The following is a 26,911-nucleotide window of genomic DNA, read 5'->3' as shown; positions in this document are numbered from 1 at the left end:
TAAGCTCTGCCCCGACTCCCCAAATTGCATTGTACAACTGAATCACACGCTTGCATGGAAGTGCCACGACTCATGCCACCCTGCTGCAGCTTCTAAGGACCACCTGCTCTCCCACTTTCCCAAGATGCCTTGTATCCCTTTGTGGGTGGTGACACACCCAGTTTATGTCAATACTACAGGGACTGCAGTAAAATGTGCAAGTACTAATGAGCCGATATTGAATTACGGTATTGGAATATTTGAACAAAATAGCTCATCTTAGCAATTCCATACTGCCATTGACTTGAATGCCCCCATTTCTGCTGTGGAAGTTGTCAGGTGGTTGCCATGGGGTAGCACAGTTGCTGTAGCAACCATACATCACAGAAGCTGACATCATCTGGTCAAAAAATCAACCTGTTCATTATCAACAGGTTATATTTATACACAGTGAGTGACTAAGCTCTGCATGCCAATGTTTTGTTTTATACTCCCTGCTTCCTGTGTCAAAGAGAGGATTACTATGTTGCCTGCCAACTACCATCAAGGTAAGATGGCTTTCAGCACAGGTGGAGTGAGATCCAGATACGTACAGTACTCAGCCCCACTCAGTTTTGGTGGGAGCTGCTTCCTGGCATGAACAAGGATGAAAACAATAAATGCTGAGTGAATTATCCTGGTTCTGTATGGGCACCATGTCAATTCTGTTCCTCTCCTAGATTTGAGTGAGATTTTGGGAAAGTTTTGGGTGCTGCTTTGAGCAGTTTCTTCACATAGCACACAACTAAAACTACAGAATTTGCTCCCACGAGTAGTGATGGCTATCAAACTGGGTGGTTTTAAAAGATTAGAGAAATTCATGGAGGCTATCAGTGGCTAACCATGATGGCTATGTTCAACCTCCACAGTCAGAAGACAAGATGGCGACCACTAACTTTTAGTTAAGTTTTATGCTTTTAACTCCATTTTTAAAAATGCTTTTAAACGTTTAAGGCTTAGGCTTATTGCTGCACCGCCCTTCCCACCTTACTTTTTTTAAACCTCCACAGTTGGAAGAAGTACAGCTCCATTAGTTGCTGGAGTTGTGGGTTCAAGAGCACTTGTTTCGCTCAGGTTCTGCTGGTGGGTTTCCCATAGGCATCTGGGTATGGCCCATGAGAACAAGATGCTGAACTAGACAGGCATTTGAATTGAACCAGCAGGCTTTTGTGTTCTTTTAAGTGCATCTTGGAGCTATAGGGCAGAACTTAAGTATTCTATAGGAACATGTATGACTTAATGCATTTACAGACATGCGGCCCCCATTCAGATTTTACAGCATTTATCGCATAGCACCACGGGAAGCAGGTATTCTGCAGAAACACTAAGAGAACCATTGGCAATGAGAGATGGAAACAAGCAGGTCAAGCAGTAGGAAACTCATATGATAATAGGTAATGTGGGGTAAAGTGTAGTAAAATACTGAGGAAAGTTTGCCCACCTGCATTAACCCTAACTGAATGGTAAGGAAATTTTTTCCAACTATCCAAATAAAATGCCTTTATGGAATTCAAAGGTTTGGTCATCTGCACCATTCCTTTTTAAACACATACCAACTGCCACATCAGATGAAAGCCAAAGGAGTTGTTGTAGAACAAGCATGGCATATTCCTAATCACTTGTGTGAGCTACCCTCAGAAACTTGTATTGTGTAAACAAATAAAAGAATGGGAGCAAGTCAGACGTCCAATTCATCCTTAACAAATGGGAAGAAAATTTGTTGCCACACACCAACTGCTCACGTGCAGTGGAAATGTGTGGTAAAATGGTTGTCTCATTCAAATTCACAATGGAAAGGGAAGTTTTTACCACGTGCCAACTACCAAAGTGTGAAACCAATGGAACACTAAAATGGGATTTGTATCAATTCTGTCAGATGGTACGACCGTGGCCAATGTGTGTGAAGAGATGTGTGGTAAAATAGCCATCACTTTCAACCCTATCAGATAGCAAGAAAAGGTTTTAATGGGCAGATTTACCAACCACACAGGTGGCTGGTAGTGAAACTTTTTACCACAACCCAGCCTCCAACAATTGCTTAGAACTGTGGTAAAATGGGTGACATATAACTGACTTTTTAACACCAACACCACCCCTGCTGTCATATAGAGACGAAATGGACGTTGTTATTCAACCTGTATTAAACGTGAGGGGCTTTTTTTTTTTACCACACATCAAGTCAACTAGTGGCAAAAAAAAGCGGGAAGAGGACACTGAGCGAGAGGCCTTTTTGCCCCTCGTGCAGGCCCATCCCCCCCTTGCCCCGCGCAGCCTAAGGCGCGAGAGGCGCGCAAAAGTCTGCAGCCAATCAAAGAGAAGAATCAGTTCCGCGCCTCTGGCGCCTCTGGCTACCCCCCTCGCCTGCCCCTAGCGCGAGGGCGTCAGTAAGGCCCATCCGCTCGCGCCCAACGGCCACCCGCGGCCGTCCCAACCACTCTGGGCGATAGGAGGGGAGAGAGATAGAGAGGAGATTGAGCCTGCACCGTGCGGAGGTGTTTAAGTGGGGGACGAGTTGCACAAGCCGCCGAGAAGAATGATCCAACCACGGGGGAGGGGGAAAGAGCTGCCTCGGGTGGGGTGGGTGGAAGTGTTGGGGAGGGAAGGGGGCATTAAAATGGCTTCGATACCCCCCCTGCTCCAGTGAGGTGCTGGGGCCCGGACTATACCAAGCGGGGAGGGGGGAGAGGCGCAGACGGGGGCAGCCCATTCTCCCCCCGTCCGGGGCGGATGGGGTATCCCGATCAGGGCGGGGAGGGGGGGAGCGGACTGTACCTCTCCGGCAGGGAGGGGGGAATGGCAGCGCCCTAACCCTTATCCCCCACCCGCGGGAGCGAACGGTTTGTCCCGGTCCCGGCGCCATCTTGGGTGCGACTAAAACAACAACCCCCAAAACCCTTGCCGGAGCCCTGCGGGAGCCCCGGCACGCGCTCCCTACTCGGGCCGTCCCATCGCATTACCTGAGGGGGTTCAGTGGCGGTGTCGTGTCCGGACCGTCTCCCAGGGCCCGCCGCAAACCAATCCCGCCCACCTGTCCTCACCTCACAATGGTAGCTGCAGAGCGGGAGGGGGGGGAGAGGTTGCCCAGACTTATTACCATAATCTGCCTAGCAACCGCAGCCGGGGCCGCGAGCTGATTGGTACGCCGCCACGCTTATTTTAAGGGATGACGCCGAAAACAGCTCCGGGATGACTACGCAGGCTACATAATAAAACGGAAAATTCAGGGAGGGGGGGCTTCAAATCTGTGGGGAGAGAGACCCCACACACTCTATATTGCCTTTGGGCCAGCAGAACTCGGGGACCTCGGTCTGCCAATCACAGCAAAGCTCTCATCCTGCCGCATCGTTGCAAGGGGGCCGCCCACCAATCGCGAACGTCGTCTTAATTCGAGCGTTTCTAGCAGGGCGGTAAACGTGACACGGGCTAGCGCCCCCCGGAGAAAAAAGGGAGCGACGGGAGCGCGTTTAGCAGCGCCCCCTGCAGGTGGGGTGGCGAAAAGAGGGTTATGGCTGCATGCAGGGGGTGGGAAGCGACACCTGGTGGAGAGGAATAAGAAAACCCTCATTGCTTCCTGAATGATGATTCCCACTGGGATCAAACCTAGATGACATTAAAAGAGGATTAGGCGCATTAAGGGAGGACAGGGCTATCGGCGGCTACTAGCCATGATGGCAGGGTTTTACAGAGGCATCTCGTTGGCCACTGTGAAAACAAGATGCTGGTCTAGGTGGGCCATAGGCCTGATCCAGCAGGCTGTTGCTATGGCCTTACGTCTTCTATTTGGGAGCAAGGCTCCCACACCTAAGTCCTATCCAAACCTATAAAACCTTAAGAAGGGAGAGCAGCAGGGGCTCTGAAGGTGCACATCAATAAATAGCACATGGGCAGCAGACTGAGCAGATCTGCAAGTCACTTGTTCAGGATCTTGTTCCACACAGAGATGTAGTCCTATTTAAATTACAACATTTCTAAATTTGCATGTTTTAGCTCATGTAGATCAATTTCCTCTTTAGGTTGTGCCTTTTTTGGCAATGCGTAAGTGGCCACCCTAATAACGAGACGTAGTCTCATCCCCCTCCCCATGTGATATTTAGGAGCACCTAGACCTGTCGGCAGCACACTAGTCCTGCACACTGACTAATGTTTAGGTAACTGAATGAGCTCACATACTCAGTACGCTTGTCAGAGGCACATAGCCTAGGACTGCAATTCCCACCAGCCCCAGCCAGCATGTCCAGTTGTCAGGCATTATATCTGAAGGGTGCCACACTGGCAATCCCAGAGAGAACCTGCAACTATTGCTTTAAAAAAGGAAAAGGAAAATTCTTCCTTTGCAAGCAACAATTGAAGAGCGGGCTTTTAAATGTTGCTGTGAATCCTGGGACTCTAGTTGTGAGGGGAATAGTGCTGTGTGCATGCGCGTGCGCTAAAACAGCACTTTGCACATCTCTGGTTTTGCTCAGAACTGAAAGCAGAGGCTGCTCCTTTGCCCATCCTCTGCTGCAAACGGTATCATCAGGATTCAGAAAAGCAACACCCCAGGCCACCACATTCGTGTGAACAGTTATCTCTGGTTTAGCAAACACAGCTATGAGTTACGTAGGCTGTCACAGATGTTGCTGCTATCGTGCAGAAAAACTTGAGGGTTGCGTTAATCAATCTGGCATAACTGCTTCCCCTTGGTCCGGACTATCTTCAAGGGTAGCTCCATATAATGTGCATTACAGTAAACTGGGAGGTCGACAGGGCATGGATTACTGTGGCTGGGCTATCCTGGTCCAGGAGTAGCTAGTGAACCATCTAGAGCTGGAGGTAAGTACTCCTAGCCACTTGAACTTTTAATGACAACACTGGATTCAGAGAGCCAGTGTGGTGTAGTGGTTAAGAGCGGTAGTTTCGTAATCTGGGGAACCGGGTTCGCGTCTCCGCTCCACATGCAGCTGCTGGGTGACCTTGGGCCAGTCACACTCTCAGCCTCACCTCACAGAGGGTTTGTTGTGGGGGAGGAAGGGAAAGGAGAATGTTAGCCGCATTGAGACTCCTGAAGGGGCGTGAAAGGCGGGATATCAAATCCAAACTCCTCTTCTTCTTCTCAGCTAGAGCTGGAGGTAAGTATTCCTAGCTAACTTCTAATGACAACACTGGATTCAGGATTACCACCACGCTATGCACCTCCTGCTTCAAGGCCATTACAACCCTATGGCCTTGAAGGGTGGCTCATTCCCAGTTCCCAAACAGAAGACACACCCACCCTTCCATCTTGTCAGCATTCAGTCTCTGTTGATCCTGCTAAAAATCAACCAGGTTCGACATTTCTGCTGAAGCCCAGTTGAGATGGGTCAAGCTAATGTTTCCTCCATGCACATCTCAAGTTGGACAACCACCCCGCTCTCAAGAGCATTGCACCTGAAAGGAATATTTGTGAAACGGGTGGTAGCTGTCACACTCTGGATCTGGGAAGGGCTTCTTAAGAAGCGGCTGCATCGCCTCATCCATGACAACCTGTACCACATATTTCTCCCCCAAAGAAGCATAAACCATTCCTCGCATCCACTCAGTCAGCTTCGTGCTAACAGAAGTCGGTGCTCCAATGCAGAATAAATGAAGTCACATATGGAGTGGAATTTGGGCTGTTGGGAGTTCCATTATCCCTCTCCTGTTTGCACTGGGAACCGTTGTATTTCTGAAAACAGCCAGGAACACCCATCTATGCTTGCAAAATGTAAGCTGAATTTACCAGCATTTAATAACGTATTTCTGTCTTGGTATCAGATGATATGTGTGTCAGTGATTTCTTGGGTCTACCATCTGCTCACATGCTTTTATCAATTAGAGAGCACTAAGCAGAAAACAAACACCTTGGCAAGGATACGGATTTGATATTAAAAACCGCTTCTTTTTCTGTACTGGGAATTGTGTATAATGAAACCGCAGCATGAGTTCTAGCAGAATCCTGGTCTTGAATTTGTAAGTGGAGTGGGTGGGTGGGGTAAATATTTCCTGAAAGAAATGGTATGTCTGATCCTGCAGGTCCTTAAATGAATAATTGCACAATGAAAAATTTAACTTTACAGGGACTATTCATGTACGTAATGGCTATTTGTATGAAGGAAGTTCTGGAGTTTGAGCATTAAAATTGTATAATCCATCATCGGTTTGTCATTTTCCTTCGGTGACGTTCAGTCTTGTTTCTTAACATTTGAAACAAAAAACATATTTAACTCTGCCAGAACCATCTTGCTTGCTGCACTTGCCCTCTGGGTTCAGTTAAGCACACTGCATCACTGTTACAACCAAAGTGGAGATGGGGCACTCTAAGGTCACATGATGCACACCAGATGAAACGCTTGTCTGTTTATCCCAATATTGTCTACCCTTGACTAGCCAAGGCTTTCTGGTGTCGTAAGCAAACGACTTTCTATTTGATCATCTTATAGACAACAGGGAACAAACTAAATCAGACCCAACTTCCATCTAGCCCAGTATTCTGTTTCCTACAGTGACTGACTAGATGTTTTGAGGAAGCCTGACTTAAGACAGTTGCCTTTTCCTGCTGTTGCCGCCAATTGACTGATGTTCACTGGCATAAGGTAAAGGGACCCCTGACCATTAGGTCCAGTCGTGACCGACTCTGGGGTTGCGGCGCTCATCTCGCTTTACTGGCCGAGGGAGCCGGCGTACAGCTTCCAGGTCATGTGGCCAGCATGACTAAGCCACTTCTGGCAAACCAGAGCAGCACATGGAAATGCCGTTTACCTTCCCGCCGCAGCGGTACCTATTTATCTACTTGCACTGGCATGCTTTCGAACTGCTAGGTTGGCAGGAGCAGGGACCGAGCAACGGGAGCTCACCCCGTCACGGGGATTCGAACCGATGACCTTCTGATTGGCAAGCCCTAGGCTCTGTGGTTTAACCCACAGCGCCACTCGCATCCCCTGTTCCCTGGCATACTGACTCCAAAACTTGTTTCCATTAAGACCATGAGTTTTGATCAGACCTGTATCTGGCCAACGGCCCATTCAACCAGAATGCTGTTCCTACAGTGCCCAACCAGCTGCCTATGGGCAGCAAGCAATCGGAACATGTTTCACTTGTGTTCCACAGCAACCAATGTTTGGAGACATGCCACCTTTGATGCTGGAGCTGGTGCACAGCCATCATGACCAGTAGCCACCAATAGCCCTATCCCTCCATGAATTTGTATAATCCCCTTTGAAAGCCAACCCAATTGTTGGCCAACACTAAAACTTGTGGTAGCAAATTCTGTAGTGTAGCTCTGTACTGCGTGAAAAAAAAGTGTTTCCTTTTGTCTGTCTTGGGACACCCCCAGCTTCTAGTATTTTATTTATTTTTATTTAGATTTATGTACGGCCCTTCATCACAAGATCTCAGGGCGGTTCACAAGTTGAAAATACAAGGTTGAAACACCAGTAAATAGTTCAAAACAACAAAACAATACCCCCACACACACAAACCTATTTAAAAGGCTGTAGAATATTAAATCAGCCGTACAAAACAAGACAAAAATTGAAATACAAATTCAAAATTCAAATTAGCATAACACTTAAGAACAATTTAAAACTACCCTGCCCCAAATATACAATACCCCCTGCAAAAATTTTTTAATAATGTGGGAATGTTTTGGAAGGTAGGAGAGGATATATTGATTAAATATGATCCCTCCTCACTCAGCTCGTGAGCAAACAGTAGAGCACATTCCCTTGCAGCTTGTAGGAAGCTGTTGATGGTTTCATTCTTTTAATTAAGCAATCCAGGATGCCTTTGTGCAGACTGGGATTCTTCCTGGCGATTTCCCCTTTATTTCCCCTCTTACTCAGTTCACAGCAGTAATCTGAAAGCAGGCTTCATCTCGTGGTTACAGTTACATTTGTAGGGTAAAACATGTAGAGAAAACAAGTCTGAGCCAAATCTCAGACTCACAAGATGTGTGGCTTGCCTCCTCTGTAATGGATGAGCCCAGGGGTTGGCGAAGAGCCAGGAGCTGTCGAGTTCAAGTCCAAAAAGAGAAAATTGAGGAAAAGGGAAGATCTATCCACTTTCTCTGAACCATGCATAATTTGATACTTCTCTGTCATGCCCCCCCTGTTTTGCCTTTTTTCTAAATTAAAAAAACACCCGTGTTGTAGCCTTTCCTCCCTTAATAATTAAACTGTTATAGCTTCATCTCCTTCATGCCATCTCAGCTGTAGTCATCACTGCACCAGGTTATAATTTAGAGTTTAGACAGCGACACAAGAGGGTTCCTTATACCAGGAAACATGGCGCAATATCCAACCAAGCAGCTCCATTAGCACAAGGGCTTGCACCATGGAATTTCCTTTGCTTCTCGTCTCCCCACACACCCGCCCCATAGCTGGTGTAAGAAAAAAATAATGTGCATATTGATCTAGGTCAGTGTTTCTCAAATTTGAATCTCCAGCTGTTTTTGGACTACAACTCCCATAATTCCTAGTTAGCAAGACCAGTGGTCAGGGATGATGAGAATTGTAGCCTAAAGGCAGCTGGAGACTCAAGTTTGGGAAACACTGATATAGGTGATGGATAATTTTATGGTTAAGGGGAAATCAAGAGGGTTCAAGATTATGGGGACATGGAATCATGAAATTAGCATCAGGTTTCAGCTAAAAGCAAATAGGAATTTAGGACAAAAGCAGAAGTATACCAAGGAACATGCAAAACATTTTTCTAACATTCCAGTTGTATAAACTGATGAACACAGGATTTCAATAGCTAATATGCTTACATTACAGATTTCAGCAATAAACTGCTTAGCTAAGGCGTTCTAGCGTGATGACTATCTCAGAGAGAATAGTGGAACGAGGCCAGATCATGTGTACTGCAAGACAGGATGAAGTCATGCTCTTGCCCAGGACTGTAATAAGCAATGAACTGTGTTGAGGAGACGAATGGCAGGTTTGGGAACCAATCAGAAAGAGACACTCTGAATTGGATGGAAATAGGGCAAGGCTATGGTCAGATAAGGGGACACAGGTGGCGCTGTGGGTTAAACCACAGAACTTAGGACTTGCTGATCAGAAGGTCGGCAGTTTGAATCCCTGCGACGGGGTGAGCTCCCGTTGCTCGGTCCCAGCTCCTGCCCACCTAGCAGTTCAAAAGCACGTCAAAGTGCAAGTAGATAAATAGGTACCGCTCCAGCGGGAAGATAAACGGCATTTCCGTGTGCTGCTCTGGTTCGCCAGAAGTGGCTTAGTCATGCTGGCCACATGACCTGGAAGCTGTACACCAGCTCCCTCGGCCAATAAAGCGAGATGAGCGCCGCAACCCCAGAGTCGGCCACGACTGGACCTAATGGTCAGGGGTCCCTTTACCTTTATGTTCAGATAGATGCAAGTAATATCTGAAATGGAGGAACTAAGTAAGCAAGAAGGATTTGGCCTCAGACATGCAAGAACCTTTGAATTGTACTTTATATTCCATTACAGTTTTAGCTTAACAAATCTTTAAAATCATTTGAGCTTGTCCGACCCGTCACTGCTTAGTTCAGAAGGTTTGGCGACTCCAATTAGCTCCAGGTTTGTATCTTCAAGGAGGGTAGCAGGATCCCTGTAGGAGCATGTTGGGGGTCACATTCTAAAATATCTAATAAAGAAAAATTCCTATGAGGGCTGGGGAAACCCCAGAATAGATGTAGGGGGTGTGCAGAGAAATCATAGAATTGTTGAGTTGGAAGGGAGGGGGAGGTGAAGATCCATTTTGCTACTAGAAGATGGAGATGCCATTAGGGACTGAACCTGGGACATCCTGCATGCAAAGCAGGTGCTCTGATTGGTCCTAGAACCATAGGATTCAGAATGCAGCAGTCTGATTGGTCTTAGAACAATAGGGTCCAGAATGCAGCAGTCTGATTGGTACTAGAACAATAGGGTCCAGAATGCAGCAGTCTGATTGGTCCACAGGAGCCACCCAATCCAGCTCCAGGTGGAAGTGAATCCGCAACCTGATTGGCCTACAGGTGAATCCCGGAATTAGCCAATCACGTGGGGCCCATTGTGTAAATAATGTGTGATGGCCTGGGATTCCGAGTCTGAGAGTGAACCGGAGGAATCCCAGCCGGCACAGGAGTCCCCGCCTCCAGGGCCGGCTGAACTGAGGCAAGGCCTAGATGCTGAGGAGCCTGCACCTGTGGCAGATCCTCAGGGGCAGGCACCAGGTGAGACCATTCTGGCCCCAGAGGTGCTGGAGGACTCAGTGGCTACAGGTGAGCCTCCCCGGGGCCCAGTAACCCTTCGGCCTCTCCTGAACTGCAGAGGCTTAGGGCAGAGAGGCGAAGGGAACTGGTCTCTCCCAGGAGGAGTGCTCGCCTTAAGGCCAGGAGAGGCGGGGCTCCTGGGGGCCGGGACCACCCCCGGCCTTAGAAGAAGATAAAGGTCAGGCAGCCCGGTCCCAGGTTGCGGGAGCAACGTCGTTGTGGAGTACCTGCTTTACCCAGACCTAGATCTGCACTCCCGGTGTGCCTGTTCCTCGCCCGGCTTCCTGCTCCTGACTCTCCGGTGTTCCTGTTCCTTGCCCGGCTGCCCGCTGCTGACCCACCAGTGTTCCTGTTCCCCGCCTGCCTCCCTGCTTCTGCTCTACCAGTGTTCCTGTTACCCGCCTGGCTTCCTGCTGCTGCCCTACCAGCGTTCCTGCTCCCCCGCCCGGCTCCCTGTTTCGGACCTTGCGTCTCATCTAGTGATCGTCTACCCTGCTAGTGACTCTGGACTGAACTTCGGATACGGTATTAGTACCTTTCCCCCCCGGGACCAGCACATAATGTATATAAAGCAGACATTCTGGGGGAACTTCCATTCCTCCTCACCACTATGAGCTGAATAAAGAGCATGAAATCCACTCTCGACTCTCGAGTATATCTCAGCTTTATAAATGATAAATATTATCAAGATATTAGAGGAATGAATTGGAAACAAGCTGTTGCAGCAAAAGGCTTGCTTGCACCTCCCCACTCTCTTTGTTGCAGTGCCAGGAACTTCAGCTGGAGAGAGAGGTTCATCATACTTTTCAAATAAAAAGAACATTATGACAAAAGACTATAAAAACAAATGAAGCCTTTCTCCTAGATCGGTTCTCAAATTTTCTCTAAAGTACTTATCTTTCCTCTTGGCAAGGAATATTAATTATATTAGTGTTATCAATCAGAAAACATCATTAAAGGAGTTACGGCTGAATGTGCAGTTTAATAGTCCCCAGCTAATTCCCTCAAAACTCTTACCTTGCTTAAACAAAAGTCCCTCTAGGTTTACATACGAAAAGTCAGTTTGGGGAAATAACTGCGTTCCGATCAGTTCATTTTTCTTTGCCATAAACCCTCAGATGGCGCAACATTTATTTATAATGAACTTTGTTTTTAAAAGCTGACAAAATTATGTGCAGAGGTGGGAGCCATAAAAAAGTCGCCCACATCAGACTACTGCCCCAAATAAGGCTTGTCACTTGCTACATAACTACACGTAGGGGTCGGATTCTGGATGCACAGGGTCAGATTCAGCTACAGCGCAAGGACTCCCACCAGCCCAGTGGGGCTTTCCTGCCTCTCCTCCCCACACAGGCCCCCCAAAATCTGCTCTGGAGGGGACACAGAGAAGGAAGGTTGTTCAGTTGCAAGCACCAATTCTTGTGCTGATGAAACAATCTCTTTAGTGCTACACTGAATTCCACTCATACTTCGTGAACAAGGCAGCAACGTTTAGCTGATGAATTGGTTCCATTAATCAGTTAAAACCCTATTAATCAATTTTAAAAGATGCTCTCAACTCAGGTTTCTTTCTTTTTTTCCCTTTCTTTTTTAAAGTATTGTTAGAGATTCGGGGCAAACCCTTGAAATGAACCAATCCCAGGGTTTTGATTCATTGAGGAATGGATTAAAACATGAACTGCAGGGCTGTGCCAGGCAGGGAATTTCTGGGCTGCCTTATGCAAACCAGCCTGGCTGGCTTAGGGAAGAGCGGACCTGTTAGCATTACAGTAGAAAACCATTCAGGGAAGTCAACAAGACAGCGGTAACTTCTTGCCCAGATGTGACCAAAGACTGGATATTTGGAAGGCTGCCAGGCTAACTGCTCTGGGAGAGGGCAAGGGTCTTCTGGTGTTATAAGAATGTTAAGGTCTCAAATATAGAATAAATATTCATAAATGCACACATATCTAAATATATGAACCATGTGTCTGAAATAGTATGGGAGAGCAATCCTGAAGCCATTTTGACTCTCCCAATGACCTCAAATATTCCTCTGCAGTAAGGGAGGTAAATGGAGAAAGCTTTCCCATTGTCTTTTTGCTTGCAAATCCTTTTTTAAGGTCCTATTTGTGTATGAATAGGGTGAGCCTGTGACCTGGATTCAGGAACTAACATATTAACCATCACAAAAGAATGGTCAGGCTGCCCAGGTAATGCAATCAGTGACCATTATCAGGTATCCTGACAGAAAGGATTTCTGCTGTAGACTGCCTCCTGATGTATGTATGTTTTTTTTGGGGGGGGGTCTTCGGCTACAGGGTGGGCAATTTCAAGAGTCTATATATGGGCTTGCGCACCATTATTCAGGGTGCTCCTCCCTCCTGCGTGTGGTGAGCAGGGACCCTGTTGCAACAGTTTATTTTCCTTTAATAAAGATCAGGCTTACTAGCCACTTCCCAAATAGACTCTGGTTGACCCTTGTTAATTCCTCCAACCAATAGGGAACCGTCAAAGCCTCTATACGGTCTCCAGAAGGGAAAGGGAGCAGTTTTTTCTTATAACACTGGAAAGAAGAAAGGGGGGAGATTTCTCTTGGCAAGGGAGCAGGAAGGGCTGCCTGCAATGCTTTGGGCCATGCTGTAAGATCTGGACTCCCTCCATGCAGACTGAGGGTGTAAATAGGTGAATAAACCCTATTTCTTAAAGCTACGACTGTCTCCACTGATCCTTCTAGTCTCCAAAGGGACACAGACCCTGTGTAGGCGCCTGAGACCCCATGCACTCTTGTCACTGCTTGGCAGAGAGAGGGGGCAGGCAATGGGCTTTTGTAACCGTATTTTCTTCTTCTTTTTTTTTGTTACAAAACTTAAATTTTATTGGACGTGAAACCGCCTACAGAGGTATAATCCCGAACCACAAAACCTCAACCCACCAGGGTGTTACATTTACGAACTCAAAGCTTCATTGTAAATCATTGCCAGGGCACCCAGGAAAGTGACGTATTCCTGGAAGTTGACCACTTGGTCCCCATTGCGGTCCAGATCTTTCATTAATGCCTGTATCTCTGAGTCTTGCGGTTTCGGTCCAATGGTGAGCTCCTTCTGGATCAGCTCCTTCAATTCCTTCTTGCTTAGGGTGTTCTTATCGCCATCCTTGCCGGCGTACTTGTGAAAGGTAACAACCAGCAGGCCGATAGCTTGGTCAAGAGGTGCTGCCATGGCGAGAGATCAGAAGCGAGATGGTCCGGTGCTGAGTGGCAGGAAGCGATGGGGAAAGTGGTCTGTAACCGTATTTTCAATATGAGCACTCACAACAAACACGGCAGGCAGGAGCCATCTTAGGAGAGGCATTCCCATACCTTCCAACATTTCTCCAACGAGAATAGGGACATCCTATCCCATAACAACAAGAAGAACAACATTTATACCCCACTCATATGACTGGGTTGCCCCAGCCACTTTGGGCAGCTTCCAACATCTATAAAAACATAATAAAACATTAAACATTTTTTTAAAAACCCACTTCTCTATACAGGGCTGCTTTCAGATGGCTCAGCCGTTGCATAACTCCATACCCTCCAACATTTGTCTGGTGGAAATAGGGAAGTCCTAAGGAAAAGTGGGACATTCCAGGATCAAATCAGAAACCGGAATGGCTTGTGTAAATCTGGGACTGACCCTGGAAAATAGGGACACTAGGAGTGTCTGCATTCCTGCTTTTCACACCGAAAGGGATGCTTCTTCTAAGATGATGTCTTGACTGACTCACTGAATTGATGCAGTATAGTAGATATAACTTTAAACACATTTTACTTACCAAGCCAAACTAAATTATGTTTATTTAACCAAAATACCTTTCTGAATTCTCAAGTCATGTTACAACTTTTTAGCACCTCTCATTTTTGGAATTTGGAAAATTTTTGACACGCCCTACTAGAGCAGAACAGGAAAACTGGAATAGGATGAAAGGAAGTAACTTGAAAAGGGCACACTGCAGCGTTTTGTGGCAAGCAGGCCTGTTTGTTCTATTAATATGCAAATGTATGCAGATATAATCAATTAAAACTCAAGCAACACAGATTTTTGAGATCAGACAACAACCCTATTTATAAATACAGTTGCATTTGGTTGGAAGAGGGCTGCACTCAGACTGACTGACAAAATGTACACTTGCACATTCAGGCCTTCCCTGTTTGACATGTACGTGCCGTGCAAAGTAAATGGGATTTGTGCTTCTGAGTGGCTTAGGTGCTTTAAAAAATCCCAGCTTTAGCTCTCACTAGAAGGTTTTCATTTTCTATTATATTCAGATTACTTCTCTTCTTTGTTAAGTCAGTTAGTTACGGTCTTTAGAAGGCTGCTGTCAGGACATGCAGATGTACGCAGACTCTTAGGTCTCATTCACACCATACATGTAAAGCACCTTTATACCACTTTAACAGACATGGGGACTCGCTTAACAAACTACAGTTCCCAGGGTTTTGGGACTGGACAGCCATGACTGTTAATAAGGTAAAGGGACCCCTGACCATTAGGTCCAATCGTGACCAACTCTGGGGTTGCGGCGCTCAACTCGCTTTCTTGACCGAGGAAGCCGACGTACAGCTTCTGGGTCATGTGGCCAGCATGACTTAAGCCGCTTCTGGCGAACCAGAGCAGCGCACGGAAACGCCGTTTACCTTCCCGCCAGAGCGGTACCTACTTATCTACTTGCACTTTGACGTGCTTTCGAACTGCTAGGTTGGCAGGAGCAGGGACTGAGCAACAGGAGCTCACCCCGTCGTAGGGATTCGAACCGCTGACCTTCTGATCGGCAAGTCCTAGGCTCTGTGGTTTAACCCACAGCGCCACCCATGTCCCTGACTGTTAATAGTGGTATATAAAAGTGCTTTAAATGCATGGGGTGGCATGCAACTAAGTTTGATTCCAAGTAGACCCACCCACACTTGATGCTAGTACACACTACTTGGCTGGAGTATTGTACTGTACTGCAAAATTGGCTGTGTTTTGCTTCAGGGATTGTTTCATAAAGTTGATTTTCCTTAAGTTTGTAGATGCTTTTGAATTATGGTGCTGGAGGAGACTCTTGAGAGTCTCATGGACTGCAAGAAGATCAAACCTATCCATTCTTAAGGAAATCAGCCCTGAGTGCTCACTGGAAGGACAGATCCTGAAGCTGAGGCTCCAATACTTTGGCCACCTCATGAGAAGAGAAGACTCCCTGGAAAAGACCCTGATGTTGGGGAAGATGGAGGGCACAAGGAGAAGGGGATGACAGAGGACGAGATGGTTGGACAGTGTTCTCGAAGCTACGAACATGAGTTTGACCAAACTGCGGGAGGCAGTGGAAGACACGAGTGCCTGGCATGCTCTGGTCCATGGGGTCACGAAGAGTCGGACATGACTAAATGGCTAAACAACAACAGGTTTGTAGAGGTTAGCGTGTCAGATTAGGAGCTAGGAGACTAGGATTCAAATGCTCACTCAGCCATGAACTTCACTGGGTGTCATTGGGGGCTGCCCACTGCCTCTCAGCCTAGCCTCCCTCACAGAGTTGCTGTGGGGATTAAATGAGGAGGGGGAGAACCATGGATGCCCCCTTGAGCTCCTTAGAGGAAAAAAGTGGGATGGATGAAGTAAGTAAGTAAGTAAGTAAACTGCCCTATACCCACAGATCTCAGGATGGTTCACATCGTAAAATCACAACATAAAAACCATAATACATAATAGAAGTAAGAATAACAACAAACCAATAACCACCTCCCACAAACACATTTAAAAGGGCATCAGATGTCAATCAGCCAAAGCCCTGGTCAAAGAGGAATGTTTTTGCCTGGCGCCTAAAGGTGTACAATGAAGGCGCCAGTCGAACCTCCCTGGGGAGAGCAGTCCAGAAATGGGGAGCCACTGCAGAAAAGGCCTGTTTTCATGTTGCCACCCTCCAGACCTCTCGTGGATGAGACACATGAAGAAATAATGCAATAAATACAGTCGACTCACTGAAGTGTCCATTAATTTCAATAGGTCTCCTAGGGAGTAGGACAAGCATTGGAGCCAACACTTTGTCTCCATTGTCAGTGCATGTGCAGGAGCACTAAGGTAGCATCCAGCGCATGGGCATTAAGGCAGGATCACACACTGCAGCTGGGCAGGTATCTCTGATAACCAGCTTCAGAGCAACTGTGTTTTCCTAGCACATGTCTGATGAGCAGAGCAAGGGGAAGATGGAGAAGAGCTATCAGCGATGCGTAAAAGCGATGCTGGGGTGTAATTTGAAGTGCAAGCAATTAGTCAAGATTTTTTTTTATCAGCAAGAACGCATGAGAGTCTTGAACGCAAGTGATTCCTTGCAAGAAAAGGCAGACCAGTGCAAAGAAAGCTCCAACAGGTTCAGAGCTGCCAAATCCTATGTATAAATTCATTTGAAACATATCCCTCCCCCTCCTCTGTTACCATGGGCAGTTATTTCCTTGCATATCATTTCCCAGACTAAATACTGATGTTGTAATGCAGCACCCCTGGAGTCTGGTGGGAGCAAAATATAACCGCCACCTGCAACTTGGTCCAGAATTCTCCTGTCAGGATCTGGTGTGAGGTGATGCAACACTCAAGTTGGGTCCAAAGCAAAGTTCAGGCATGGTATAGATCAGACTGAAGCAAGACGTGGGCCACATTCACACCATGAAAGTAAAGTGCTATGATACTGCTTTAAACAGTCATTGCTTCCCCCAAAGAATTCTGGTAGCTGTGGTTATTTTTTTAAGGGTGCTGAGAGTTTTCACGAGGCACCTATTCTCCTTCCAAAGTGGTTTAACCATGAATCCGTCTCGATGGTTCACACCACATATTTAAATCACACACACACACACACACACACACACCAATAACCCTGGGGACTGTACTTTGCTAAGTGCCGTGGGAATAATAGTTCTGGAGGGATAAACTACAATTCCCAGGATTTTGTGTGTTTGTGTTTGTGTGTTCCAGAGCTTTACATACAGCCCTGGACTTTTTCTGTGTGTCTCTCCACAAGAACCACGGGTTCATCTGGGGTTGTGGTGCCTGATGCCCTCTTCATATCTTTTGTCTCATCTGTCAGATAGAAATAATCTTTCCATAAATGACGCCCAAAGAACACACCGTAAATAGTCACGAAGTATCTGACATTCGCCAGCTAAAAGGGCCTGGGTGAATCATTCACTTGCACAGCAGGTGTGGAATTCATTACTTCTTTTTTTAAAAAAAGCTTTTTAATGGGTTTGTTATGAAACGCAAGCCTGGCAACGAGAGCGACCCAGAGCCGGGAAGAGCCAGTAGCCTCTTGGCTGCCTAAGCCGAACCAGCGACTCGGCAGTTCAGGACACAAACAGTTACCATCTTCTCCTTTTCTTCAGTTGCTATTAAAAGGTCAGGAGAACAGGACAGACTTAGCTCAGTGGATCTAAGATGGCAATAATGGCTCCAGGCAAATCTTCTCAGGGAGGGAATTCCAGTGTTTGGGCAAAATGAGAGCTCAAGTGTTTGGGGTAAGGCACCCTTCATGGCACTGGAAGTAAAGTAACAATGCTTGTAATGAGTTACCTGTACCAGTGGGGGCGACAGAGAGAAAGGCAGCCTATTCTCTCACTGATTCATTTTTAGGAACAACCTGTAGGCTGTTTTTCTCTCAGCCTTTACTTCCTTCCTGCTTACTTTTCAATTACAGTGGTACCTCGGGTTAAGTACTTAATTGGTTCCGGAGGTCTGTAGTTAACCTGAAACTGTTCTTAACCTGAAGCACCACTTTAACTAATGGGGCCTCCTGCTGCCGCCGGGCCGCCGGAGCACAATCTCTGTTCTCATCCTGAAGCAAAGTTCTTAACCTGAAGCACTATTTCTGGGTTAGCGGAGTCTGTAACCTGAAGTGTATGTAAACTGAAGCGTATGTAACCTGAGGTACCACTGTGGTGTTAGATCTTCCTTTCAGTAACTGCAGGTGGAAAAAATTCTGCACACACCCTTCTTGAAAGAAGAGTAGATACGTTTCTGTGAGAATTAGCAGGCTGAAATCCCGTTTGTTCTTTTCTTTCCCTCCACAACAAAGATGTCTTGACCTGACAGCGTTTGTGGGGTCTTTTGACCAATTGAAGCTACAGAGAAGCTGCGAAAGCGGTTAAAATCCCTGCCCTCTCCATCTCTCCCGGGATCACGTTGCAAGTGACTTGCCTTCGCCTCTTTGCCTCCAGGAACTCTCTGTCTCCAGTGGGAGAGCCCGTTTGTGTTCTGAGGAGACAGTTCGGCGCGGCAATAAAAGCAGACAAAACAATTTCCTTTTCCTTGCCGTCCAGCAATTTTTCAAACTCTCCCCATGTGAGAACAATATGAATTTTTCATCCGTTTATAATAGGGTTTTTTTTTAAAAAAAAATGGTGGATGAACACCTTAGGCCAAAAAGCACCCCTGGGCCTTTCTAGAAGTGACTGTGCCATGTTTGAATGTTGTCACGTTAATAAAGTGTGCGAGAGAGACCACAGCAGAAGTGTAAGGCCTTGCCTTGGAGGCCTTGCATTTGTGTTCCAAAATTCTTTTTAATCTTCCCATCTAGCCCACGGAATACTTGAGTATCCTATGGGGACCTTATTGCATTTCCAGCCCACCTTCCTTCCTCCAAGGAGCTTGATGTGGTGTACATAGTCCTCTTCGTCCCCATTTTATCCTCACAACAACCCTGTGAGGTTTCCTTAAATAAATTGCATAGGTTTTTAATCAACTGATCTGACTCAGGGGGTGAGGAACTCGAGGCCAGACAGGGAGCATATGTGGCCCTCCAGGCATTGCCATCTGGCCCTTGGGACTCTCCCCAGGCCACCCCCAGCCACATCACTTGTTGGCCTTGCCCCTGTCCTCACCTCAAGTACTTTTGCCTGGCTAGAATATGCCGTTGAGCTGCATCAAATGCCTCTTGCAAGCCTGGCAGGAGGGTGTGTGTTAAGTTGTGGGTGAACATATCAGACGACACAGCAATTCTCCAAACAGCTCTTGTTTATTCACAGGCCATGACAGAACTGAACTGAAGGGTTCAGCCAGCCTGCTTATATAGAGTTCCAGTACAACGTAACTATAACAACTTTCTGTAACTATCCAATCATTGAATGTCACTTTCGATCCCTTATTTGCATATGTGGACCTGATCTCTCTACAGTATCCCCCTGCTGGCCCAGGGTGAGAACTGTGTGTGTGTGTGTGTGTGTGTGTGTAGAAACCAGAGGCGGTTTTAGGGTGGCATAGTTACAGGGGACAGCAAAAGCATGCTGTAGAAAAGTGAGAGAGGCGGTGGGTGTGCAAATTTAGTGTTGCACAGGCCGCTGCTGAAATTTGAGAGTCCAAGGTCCGCCACTGCAGAAACCTCTGACTCCGTGTGAAAGCTGCTGTACAGAGGGGAAGAGCTGTGCCCCTTGCTCCACCCACATTTGCCTCTGGCCCCTCCCACCATTGGCATGACACCCCCCTCCCTTACAAAGGCCACCCATGAACGAATCCAACCCTCAGGCTGAAAAACGTCACTCAGTACTGATCTAACCGATGTGCAGTGCAGCGCATGTTTACTTTGAAGGAAATCCTGCTGTGCTCAGTAGGACTCACTGTCATGTACTGAAGTTCTCACCCTGGGCCAGCAGGGGGATACTGTAGATAGTTTTCACTCAGGTCCACATATGCAAATAAGGGATTGAAAGTGACATTCAGTGATTGGATAGTTAGAGAAAATGGTTACTGTTGCATTCTAGTGGAGCTCTATATAAGCAGGCTGACTGAACCCTTCAGTTCTGTTCTGGCCCGTGAATAAACAAGAGCTGTTTGAAGAATCGCTGTGTCATCTGATATGTTCACCCACAACTTAACACTCCTCTCTGTCCACCCCAGTTGTAGGCACAGAAAATTGTAGGTCTTCTTGCCAAGTAAAGATGTGCTTCTGTCAAGACTGGAGCATTGCTCAGGATAATGTGCAATCAATGTGCCCTCATCCCAAACCATGCTAGCTGGGGCTTGTGGGAACTGTATTTTCCCAAAAGACCTAGAGAGCAGTAGGTTGGTGTGTACAGCAGAGTCTTTCCCCTTATCTTCCCAATAACCCTGTAAGGTAGCTCAATGCTAAGAGACAAATAAGCGGCCCAAGATCACCCAGGAAACGATGTGGCTGAGAAGGGATTTAGACCTCTCCAGTCTTCAGCCCAGACATCATCCACCACACCACAGCCGAACTTTCCACTGTCTCTAATCTTGCATGGTGGTGAATCAAGAGGTGGAGCTGCTGCCGCCCCATTCATAATTAATGTGTTTAGAACGTTGTAACTGGTTTCACTTTGCCCAGAATATTTTAACTGCTCTAGAATGTTTTTGCTTTGTTTTCAAAATGTGCATCAGTTTGCAACTCTGGGCTCCTTTGGGAGAAAGGGAGGGATATAGATAATGATGGTGATGATGATGATGAAGAAGATGATCATGATAATAATAATAGTTAGTTGCAGCCAGGACTATGGTGTGCTAGTCACTGGTAAAGTACCTTGATACTTTCTGAATCAAAAGTCAGTGTTTTGTCCCTGCACATGGTTTATCCTTTTGCAGAACTCTCTCCTCCCTTCAAACACCAATGAAGAATTAACTACCAGCAATTTGCATGCTAAAGGAAACTTGAACATCTCCACAGGCCTCTATATATACCCAGCAGCTATCTCCATCTCTGCTTGTAAACCTTTGGGGTGCTGACAAATGACTGCGACAAGCCTGTGAAATTTAGAATCAGCTGCCTTGCCATTCATTCCTTAAAAACAGAGTCATCTCACTGACACCACATGGGCCTCTTTGAGCTGTGGCTTCTCCTTCCTGGTTTCTTTCTGTGTCCTGCTATAGCCCCTGCTGCTGCTGCTGCTGTTGCTGCTGCTCTGACTGGTGTTCTTGACTTGGAGCCCAGATATCTAGTAGTGAATTGTTCCTGAAGACCCCGAGGCAGAAGCTTCTTTCATAATTGGAAGCGCTGAGCTGCAAAGCACTCAGCCTGCACACAACACACACACACACGGCTTATATTTTTTAACGCAAGCGGTTTCAAAGCAGATGTTGCAGCAGCGGGGAGCGGATGCTAGAGAAGGCGTTGTGCACTCTGGAAGAGCTCAGGTGCTGTCTTTTGAGGACCTTTGCATTGCTGGATAACAGGAATAATAATAATAATAATAATAATAATAATAATAATAATAATAATAATAATAATAATAATAGGGCCTTGTTTTCCCTTGGAGAAAAGCTCCTTTGTGGAAGGTGAAATAAAAAAATTAAGGATATATATATAATATGTTTATAAATGTACCAACCAAGCGCATACATAGATGTGTGGACCATGTGTCTGGAGCAGCACAGGAGGTCCACCCTGAAACCATTTTCAAATGTTTCCTCTGCAAGGAGGCAGGAGGTCGGGGAGCCTCCCCATTGTCTTTTTGTTCACAAATCCTGTCTTAAGGGTATGTCTGTGTATGAATAGGGTGAGCCAATGACCTGGGTCAGAAACTAAGTATTTGTCATTACAAAAGACTGGCCAGGCTCCCCAGGGTATCCAAGTAAGCATGAACAGGTAACCTGCCAGACAGGAGGTAAACAATGCACTCAGATTTCTGTTGTAGACCACCCTTTCTGTGATGTAGGTATGATGCATCTGGGGTGGTGGTGGTCTTGAGCTACACCCCTTCTGTGATGTAGGTATGATGTTTCTGGGGGTGGTCTTGGACTCCAAGGCGGGCAATTAAAAATGTCTATATAAGGGCAGACACACCTTTGTTGTGGGTCCTCCTCCTTCTCCTGCGTGTTGCAACAGTTCAATAAAGATTAGGCTTACTAGCTGCTTTGCTTCTCAATATACTCTGGCTGGCCTCTGCTATTTTCTCCGGCCAACGGAGAACCTGCAAAGGACTCTATAAGGGCTCTTGTGTCCCCCATAAGGGAATAAGGGCAGATTTACATTTATTACACAGGAGTTCCACCCTGCCACCGACAACCTTCAGCCTGGAGACATGAAAAATGTCCTCCTTGCCAGATCCTCAGTCTCTCTTTCTGTATAGCTCAGTGGCAGGGCATCTTCTGCACATGCATAAGGTCCTAGGTTCAATCACCAGCAACATCTCCAGGTAGGGCTAGGGTTGTCCCTTGCCTGAACCCCTGGAGAGGTGCTGCAGTTCCTGTAGGCAACCCTGAGTCAAATCAACCAACCTGTGACTCAGGATAAGGCAGATTCTTGTGGACCAAAAAAACCACAGGAATGGGGTCTATATAACTGATGGATTTGTGGCCTGAACTACAGAGGGGGCTGGCGTCTGGCCACAAAATCCTCAGGTAGTCATTCTTCTCGGCATCTGTCCCTGGAATGGGTTGGCCCTGATGTGACACTGATGTTCCCTGATGGACTTAGATCATCTCTGGGGGAAGTTTTTACTTCCAGCACTCTATACCTTACAAAGCCCACTTGCTGCTGAGCCAGGTTCAAGGTTCTTGAATTAATTCACAAAGCCCTGAACAACGTGGTTCCACAGTACCTCATGGATCGCTTGAACCCTTCTATCGTAGCTCGAGCACTGAGATAATCTGCTGGGCGTCCTCTGAGTTAGCAAGGCTCATTTGACAACGAAAAGGAACCAAGCCTTTGATGTCATTGGCCCAGCCCTGTGGAACTCTCTGCCACTAGAGATTCAGCAAGCACCCGCATTTAAACACCCGCTGAAAACTTTACTGTTCTGCCAGGCAATTAAGAACACATCACCCAGAGTGGTTAACTGATGTCTGCTTTTAGCCTTATAATATGAATTTGTATTGTACGGTTTTAAGTTTTCATTGCTGTAAACCAGTTTGATGTATTTTTAATGAAGCAACAGTATACGGATATTTTCATAAACATCAGGGTGGTGCCCTGAAAATGGATGTTTTCTGCCGTTGCCTGGGTGGCATTCTAGGATGCCATTCCTCTGCCTTCTGTGAAACATCATCCATCAGTTGTTTCAGAGGTCTTGTAAAGACATCCCTTTTTGTGCAGGCTCCATGACCCATAAGATCAGACCTCGCTACTACCGAATCTCTGTGTTTATAATAACATTTTGCTGGTTTTTTTGTCTGCATCCCTGTTTTTATGGCCCTCTGCCTCTTCTTCTAACAGTAATTTGTTTTAAACTGTTTTTTAATACTACCGGTATGTTCTTAAATTGCCCCAGGACCTCATGTTAGAAATCAAAACAAACAAACAAACAACAACAACAACAATAATAATAATAATATGTTGCATCCCACTGAAATTAATGGATGTAAGCTAACCATGTCTATTAATTTCAATGTGTCAACTGCAAATAGGGCTATTAATGGTGACTTGGAGGTATTAAAATATTAGGTGGTTTTAAAAATACTTATAAATGGAACGGTTTGGGGAACAGTAGCAGAGGAAGATCAGGGAAAGCAAGGAGGAAAAAATGCTTTTGATGATATGGCCTACATAAAGAGATGAATCCCTTGTATCTACGATAAAAACTGCCTTACAAACGCTGCCTACTGGATGGGTGGCAACGATTAGGTTTCTTCAGGAGACAACGTTTGTGCGTCATACATTCTCAGTTATCACAGCCTTGCCGCTCATGAAATGAGTAACCACAACAAACAAGCGATGAGGAACAATAAAAAGGTGACTTCAGGATGCCTTAAGAAAAAGGCCTGTCGGCACAGGTTCATTTCATAGTGTCTGGATGAACAGCCGGTGAATCAGGCCCCAAAGGACTTGGTTTTCCGGAAAGCGGGTAGAAAGAGAACAAAACAACCCCCCCCAAAAAAAAACCTGGGCTTGTACGACTGCGCCTCCAAGTTCTGTGGCCTATGGGGTAACTCTCTGTGAGCAGGAACCTTGGGTTTTATTCATCTATCACCAAGCATGGCTCAAGACCCCAGCAAGCGATGGCCCAGGGATTCCAGTGCTGTATTACCAGGGTTCAGTTTCTTGCAGAATGCACTCACTGCAGACTGGCTAATCTCTGGCAATATTTGCATTTATTTACAAGTTTACGGGCTGAGCGTGGGTGGAGGCTCACAGCTTAAACCACACCGGCAGACACCCCAGACATCTTGCGTAGCTCCATTGAGCTCTCTGCCCCTCAACCTGATCTTGAGAAGTTTGCAGTGCTTACCGCGTTCCTTAGGGGAGAGGACTGCCCTAATGTATTTTGCCATCTGTTCTACTTTGCAGAGGACCTCTGTTTGTAGGGCTGCCTGGTCCCACATCCTGTTTCAACAAAAAGAACCCTATTTATTTGTTTGTTTCCCCTCATGCACAAACCCCCAAAACAGCTCTGGAGTGCCAGGAGAACCCCCAGAACAGCACGAAGGGGAGATCATTCTGTTTGGCAAGCAGAAATTGATGGAATGATTCCATGATGTCATATTGAATTTCACCCAAGCTTTCTAAACATGCATCTATGCATATAAATCAGCACAGGGAAATGTTATATGAATCTGTGCCTCTCTTTCAAGAGGGCTGCAAAAACAAAGATGGCGTCCCTCACCTTCCCATGTTCAGAAGCTGACTAGACTGGCTGTTGAATCACTGCTGGAGGCGGTGACAGGGCAACATCCTGCTACCCTGGACTCCTTTGGGAGGGAGGGAGGCACATAAACTGGATAAATAAATAAATCATTGCACCTGAGAGCAGCAGTCTAGTGCAGGAGGCGAAGGTTCAGTCCTTGTGTGGCACAGACACCTCTGGTCTCCAACCCCTCACAGCTGCTTCCTAGACTCTGCCACCTGAGGCAGCCAGCTCACTCTGCCCAATAGTAGGGCCCTGCCCAGCCCCAGCCCCTGAACAAAGCCTCCCACTTGATTTGGATAGAGCGGCCAATTCACATTGTTCTCTGCAGGATGACACAAACAGGAGGGCAAGGCTTTGCCCCCAGGAGCTTACAATTAAAAATGTGTTGACAATGCAGGAAGGCAAAATTATGCACGACATGCAGAAAGTTGACAGAGGAATGTTTTTTCTCCCTGTCTCAGAACACTCATGGACGTCCAATGAAGCTGAATGTTGTAAGATTTGGGGCAGATAAACGCAAGGACTTCTTTGTGCAGCTCCTAGTTGAACTATGGAATTCCCTCCTACAGGAGGCAGTGATGACTTTAAAAGGGGACTGGACAAAATCCATCAGGAGAAGGCTATCGAGGGCAACTAGCCACAATGGCTACGCCCTGCTTCCATGGGAGGGGAGAGGGCTCTTGGGCTCGAATCCTGCTTGCGGGTTTCCCACAGGGATCTTGTTGGACAGTGTGAGAACAGGTTGCTGGACCAGAGGGGCCATTGGCCTGATCCAGCGGGTATTATGTTCTGATGTGTGTGTGTGTCAGCAGGGTAGGGAAGATATAAGAGGATAGAGGGAAGGGTGGGGAAAGGCTGCGAGAGTGAGCGCTTTCCACAGGTGTGCTCACACGCTCTCGCTCCGTCGCTGTTCCACATACATTGGTACCTCAGGTGACATATACTTCAGGTTACAGACTCCGCTAACCCAGAAATAATACATCAGGTTAAGAACTTTGCTTCAGGGTGAGAACAGAAATCGCGCGGCAGCAGCGGGAGGCCCCATTAGCTAAAGTGGTGCTTCAGGTTAAGAACAGTTTCAGGTTAAGAATGGACTTCCAGAACGAATTAAGTACGTAACCAGAGGTACCACTGTACTATTACTCCTTTGGTTACTTTCATGCATTGTATTCCTCGTGAGCAGGGCTGCTGAACTGCCAGGCAGCGAGAAGAGCGGCCTCACGGAGAAAACTAGGCCGAACAAAGAGAATTCCTCCCCGTCTCATTAAGAAGCGAGTCATGATTTTGCTGGCTAAGTGCTATTTTTCATGTGGCATACATTACGGCCCACTTTGAAGGCCAGACCACGGTCGCTTCTGCTAGGGAGCTGGCCCAGACTCAATTTCCCTTCTCCCCCTCGTGCGTCCGTCGTCGTCGGTGAGCTCTTTGTGCTTCTGCAAAAGTATCACAGATTCCGCTCGGGAAGTGATACGTAGAAAATAAGGAGGCAGCCCTCGTCGGCTTTAAGGAGCCTGCTCCCCGCGACAGGATCATCGTAATCCATCAGAATAATAGATAACATAAGCCACTATTAGCCTTTAAAAAAATATTTTAATTAAAATACCTGCCTGGCGTTGCCAGCTTGAAAGCCAGATTAATGGTGCACTTTAGAGTGAGAATGCAAAACAGAAGGAAAGAGGTCTTCATATGTCATGGGGCCCAGAGGATTCTCGGCACCGCGCCCCGTTCCCCACTTACAGACCTGCCCTACAGGGCAAATGGGGAGCTGCCCCACCAACCCCCAAATTCCAGGGACATCTGCCTTCTTATTTGCAACCTTGGCCAGGGGGTGTCACTCCTGCCTGCAAGCTTCCTCTTCGGTCTCAGTGATGCTTTTGCAAAACCCATCAGGCCAGAGAACAGGGACAAAACTAGACTCAGTTGACTCTGGCGCCCCCTGCAGTTGGGCTCCCTGCCTTCCATCCTACCAGTTGCAATGGGCGCAAGACACCACTGCCTAGGGCAGTGCTACATGGAGAATGGATTTATTGTCTGCATTTAAATCTTGCCCTTTTATCCAAGGAGCCCAAGGTGTTGTACACCGTTCTTCCCCTGCTCGT

The 26,911-nt window shown here is 46.8% G+C and overlaps 1 protein-coding gene, 1 long non-coding RNA gene and 1 pseudogene across 5 annotated transcripts in view; all 3 read right to left on the bottom strand.

Annotated features, from left to right (window-relative positions):
- PRDM10 (PR/SET domain 10) overlaps positions 1 to 3,226 on the bottom strand; it is a 77,545-nt gene extending 74,319 nt beyond the window's left edge. Inside the window, exon 1 of one of the 2 annotated variants that reach the window (XM_082201357.1) lies at positions 3,113 to 3,226. In XM_082201357.1, the coding sequence (XP_082057483.1) occupies positions 3,113 to 3,115 (3 nt within the window). In that variant the 5' untranslated portion in view covers positions 3,116 to 3,226. The other variant, XM_082201355.1, reaches the window with a different exon arrangement.
- A 9,841-nt stretch (positions 3,227 to 13,067) lies between these two features.
- On the bottom strand, positions 13,068 to 13,511 carry LOC309519379 (protein S100-A6 pseudogene; annotated as a pseudogene). Its single transcript has one exon. The product of its transcript is annotated as a protein S100-A6 pseudogene (transcript).
- Positions 13,512 to 20,778: 7,267 nt separating this feature from the next.
- LOC309520169 lies at positions 20,779 to 25,197 on the bottom strand. Of its 2 annotated transcripts, none has more exons than XR_014214163.1 (3): positions 24,789 to 25,197; positions 24,414 to 24,528; positions 20,779 to 21,409 (listed from the first exon to the last, which is right to left on the bottom strand). It is a non-coding gene; the product is annotated as an uncharacterized lncRNA (long non-coding RNA). The 2 variants fall into 2 exon arrangements; XR_014214164.1 differs by having other exon boundaries at positions 24,414 to 24,508.
- Between the last annotated feature and the right edge of the window lie 1,714 nt (positions 25,198 to 26,911).

This window comes from Podarcis vaucheri (assembly GCF_965113315.1).
Source record: "Podarcis vaucheri genome assembly, chromosome: 15".
NCBI lineage: Eukaryota > Metazoa > Chordata > Lepidosauria > Squamata > Lacertidae > Podarcis > Podarcis vaucheri.
Note: the sequence above shows the minus strand (reverse complement) of the source record. Positions and strands in the feature narration are given on the sequence as shown.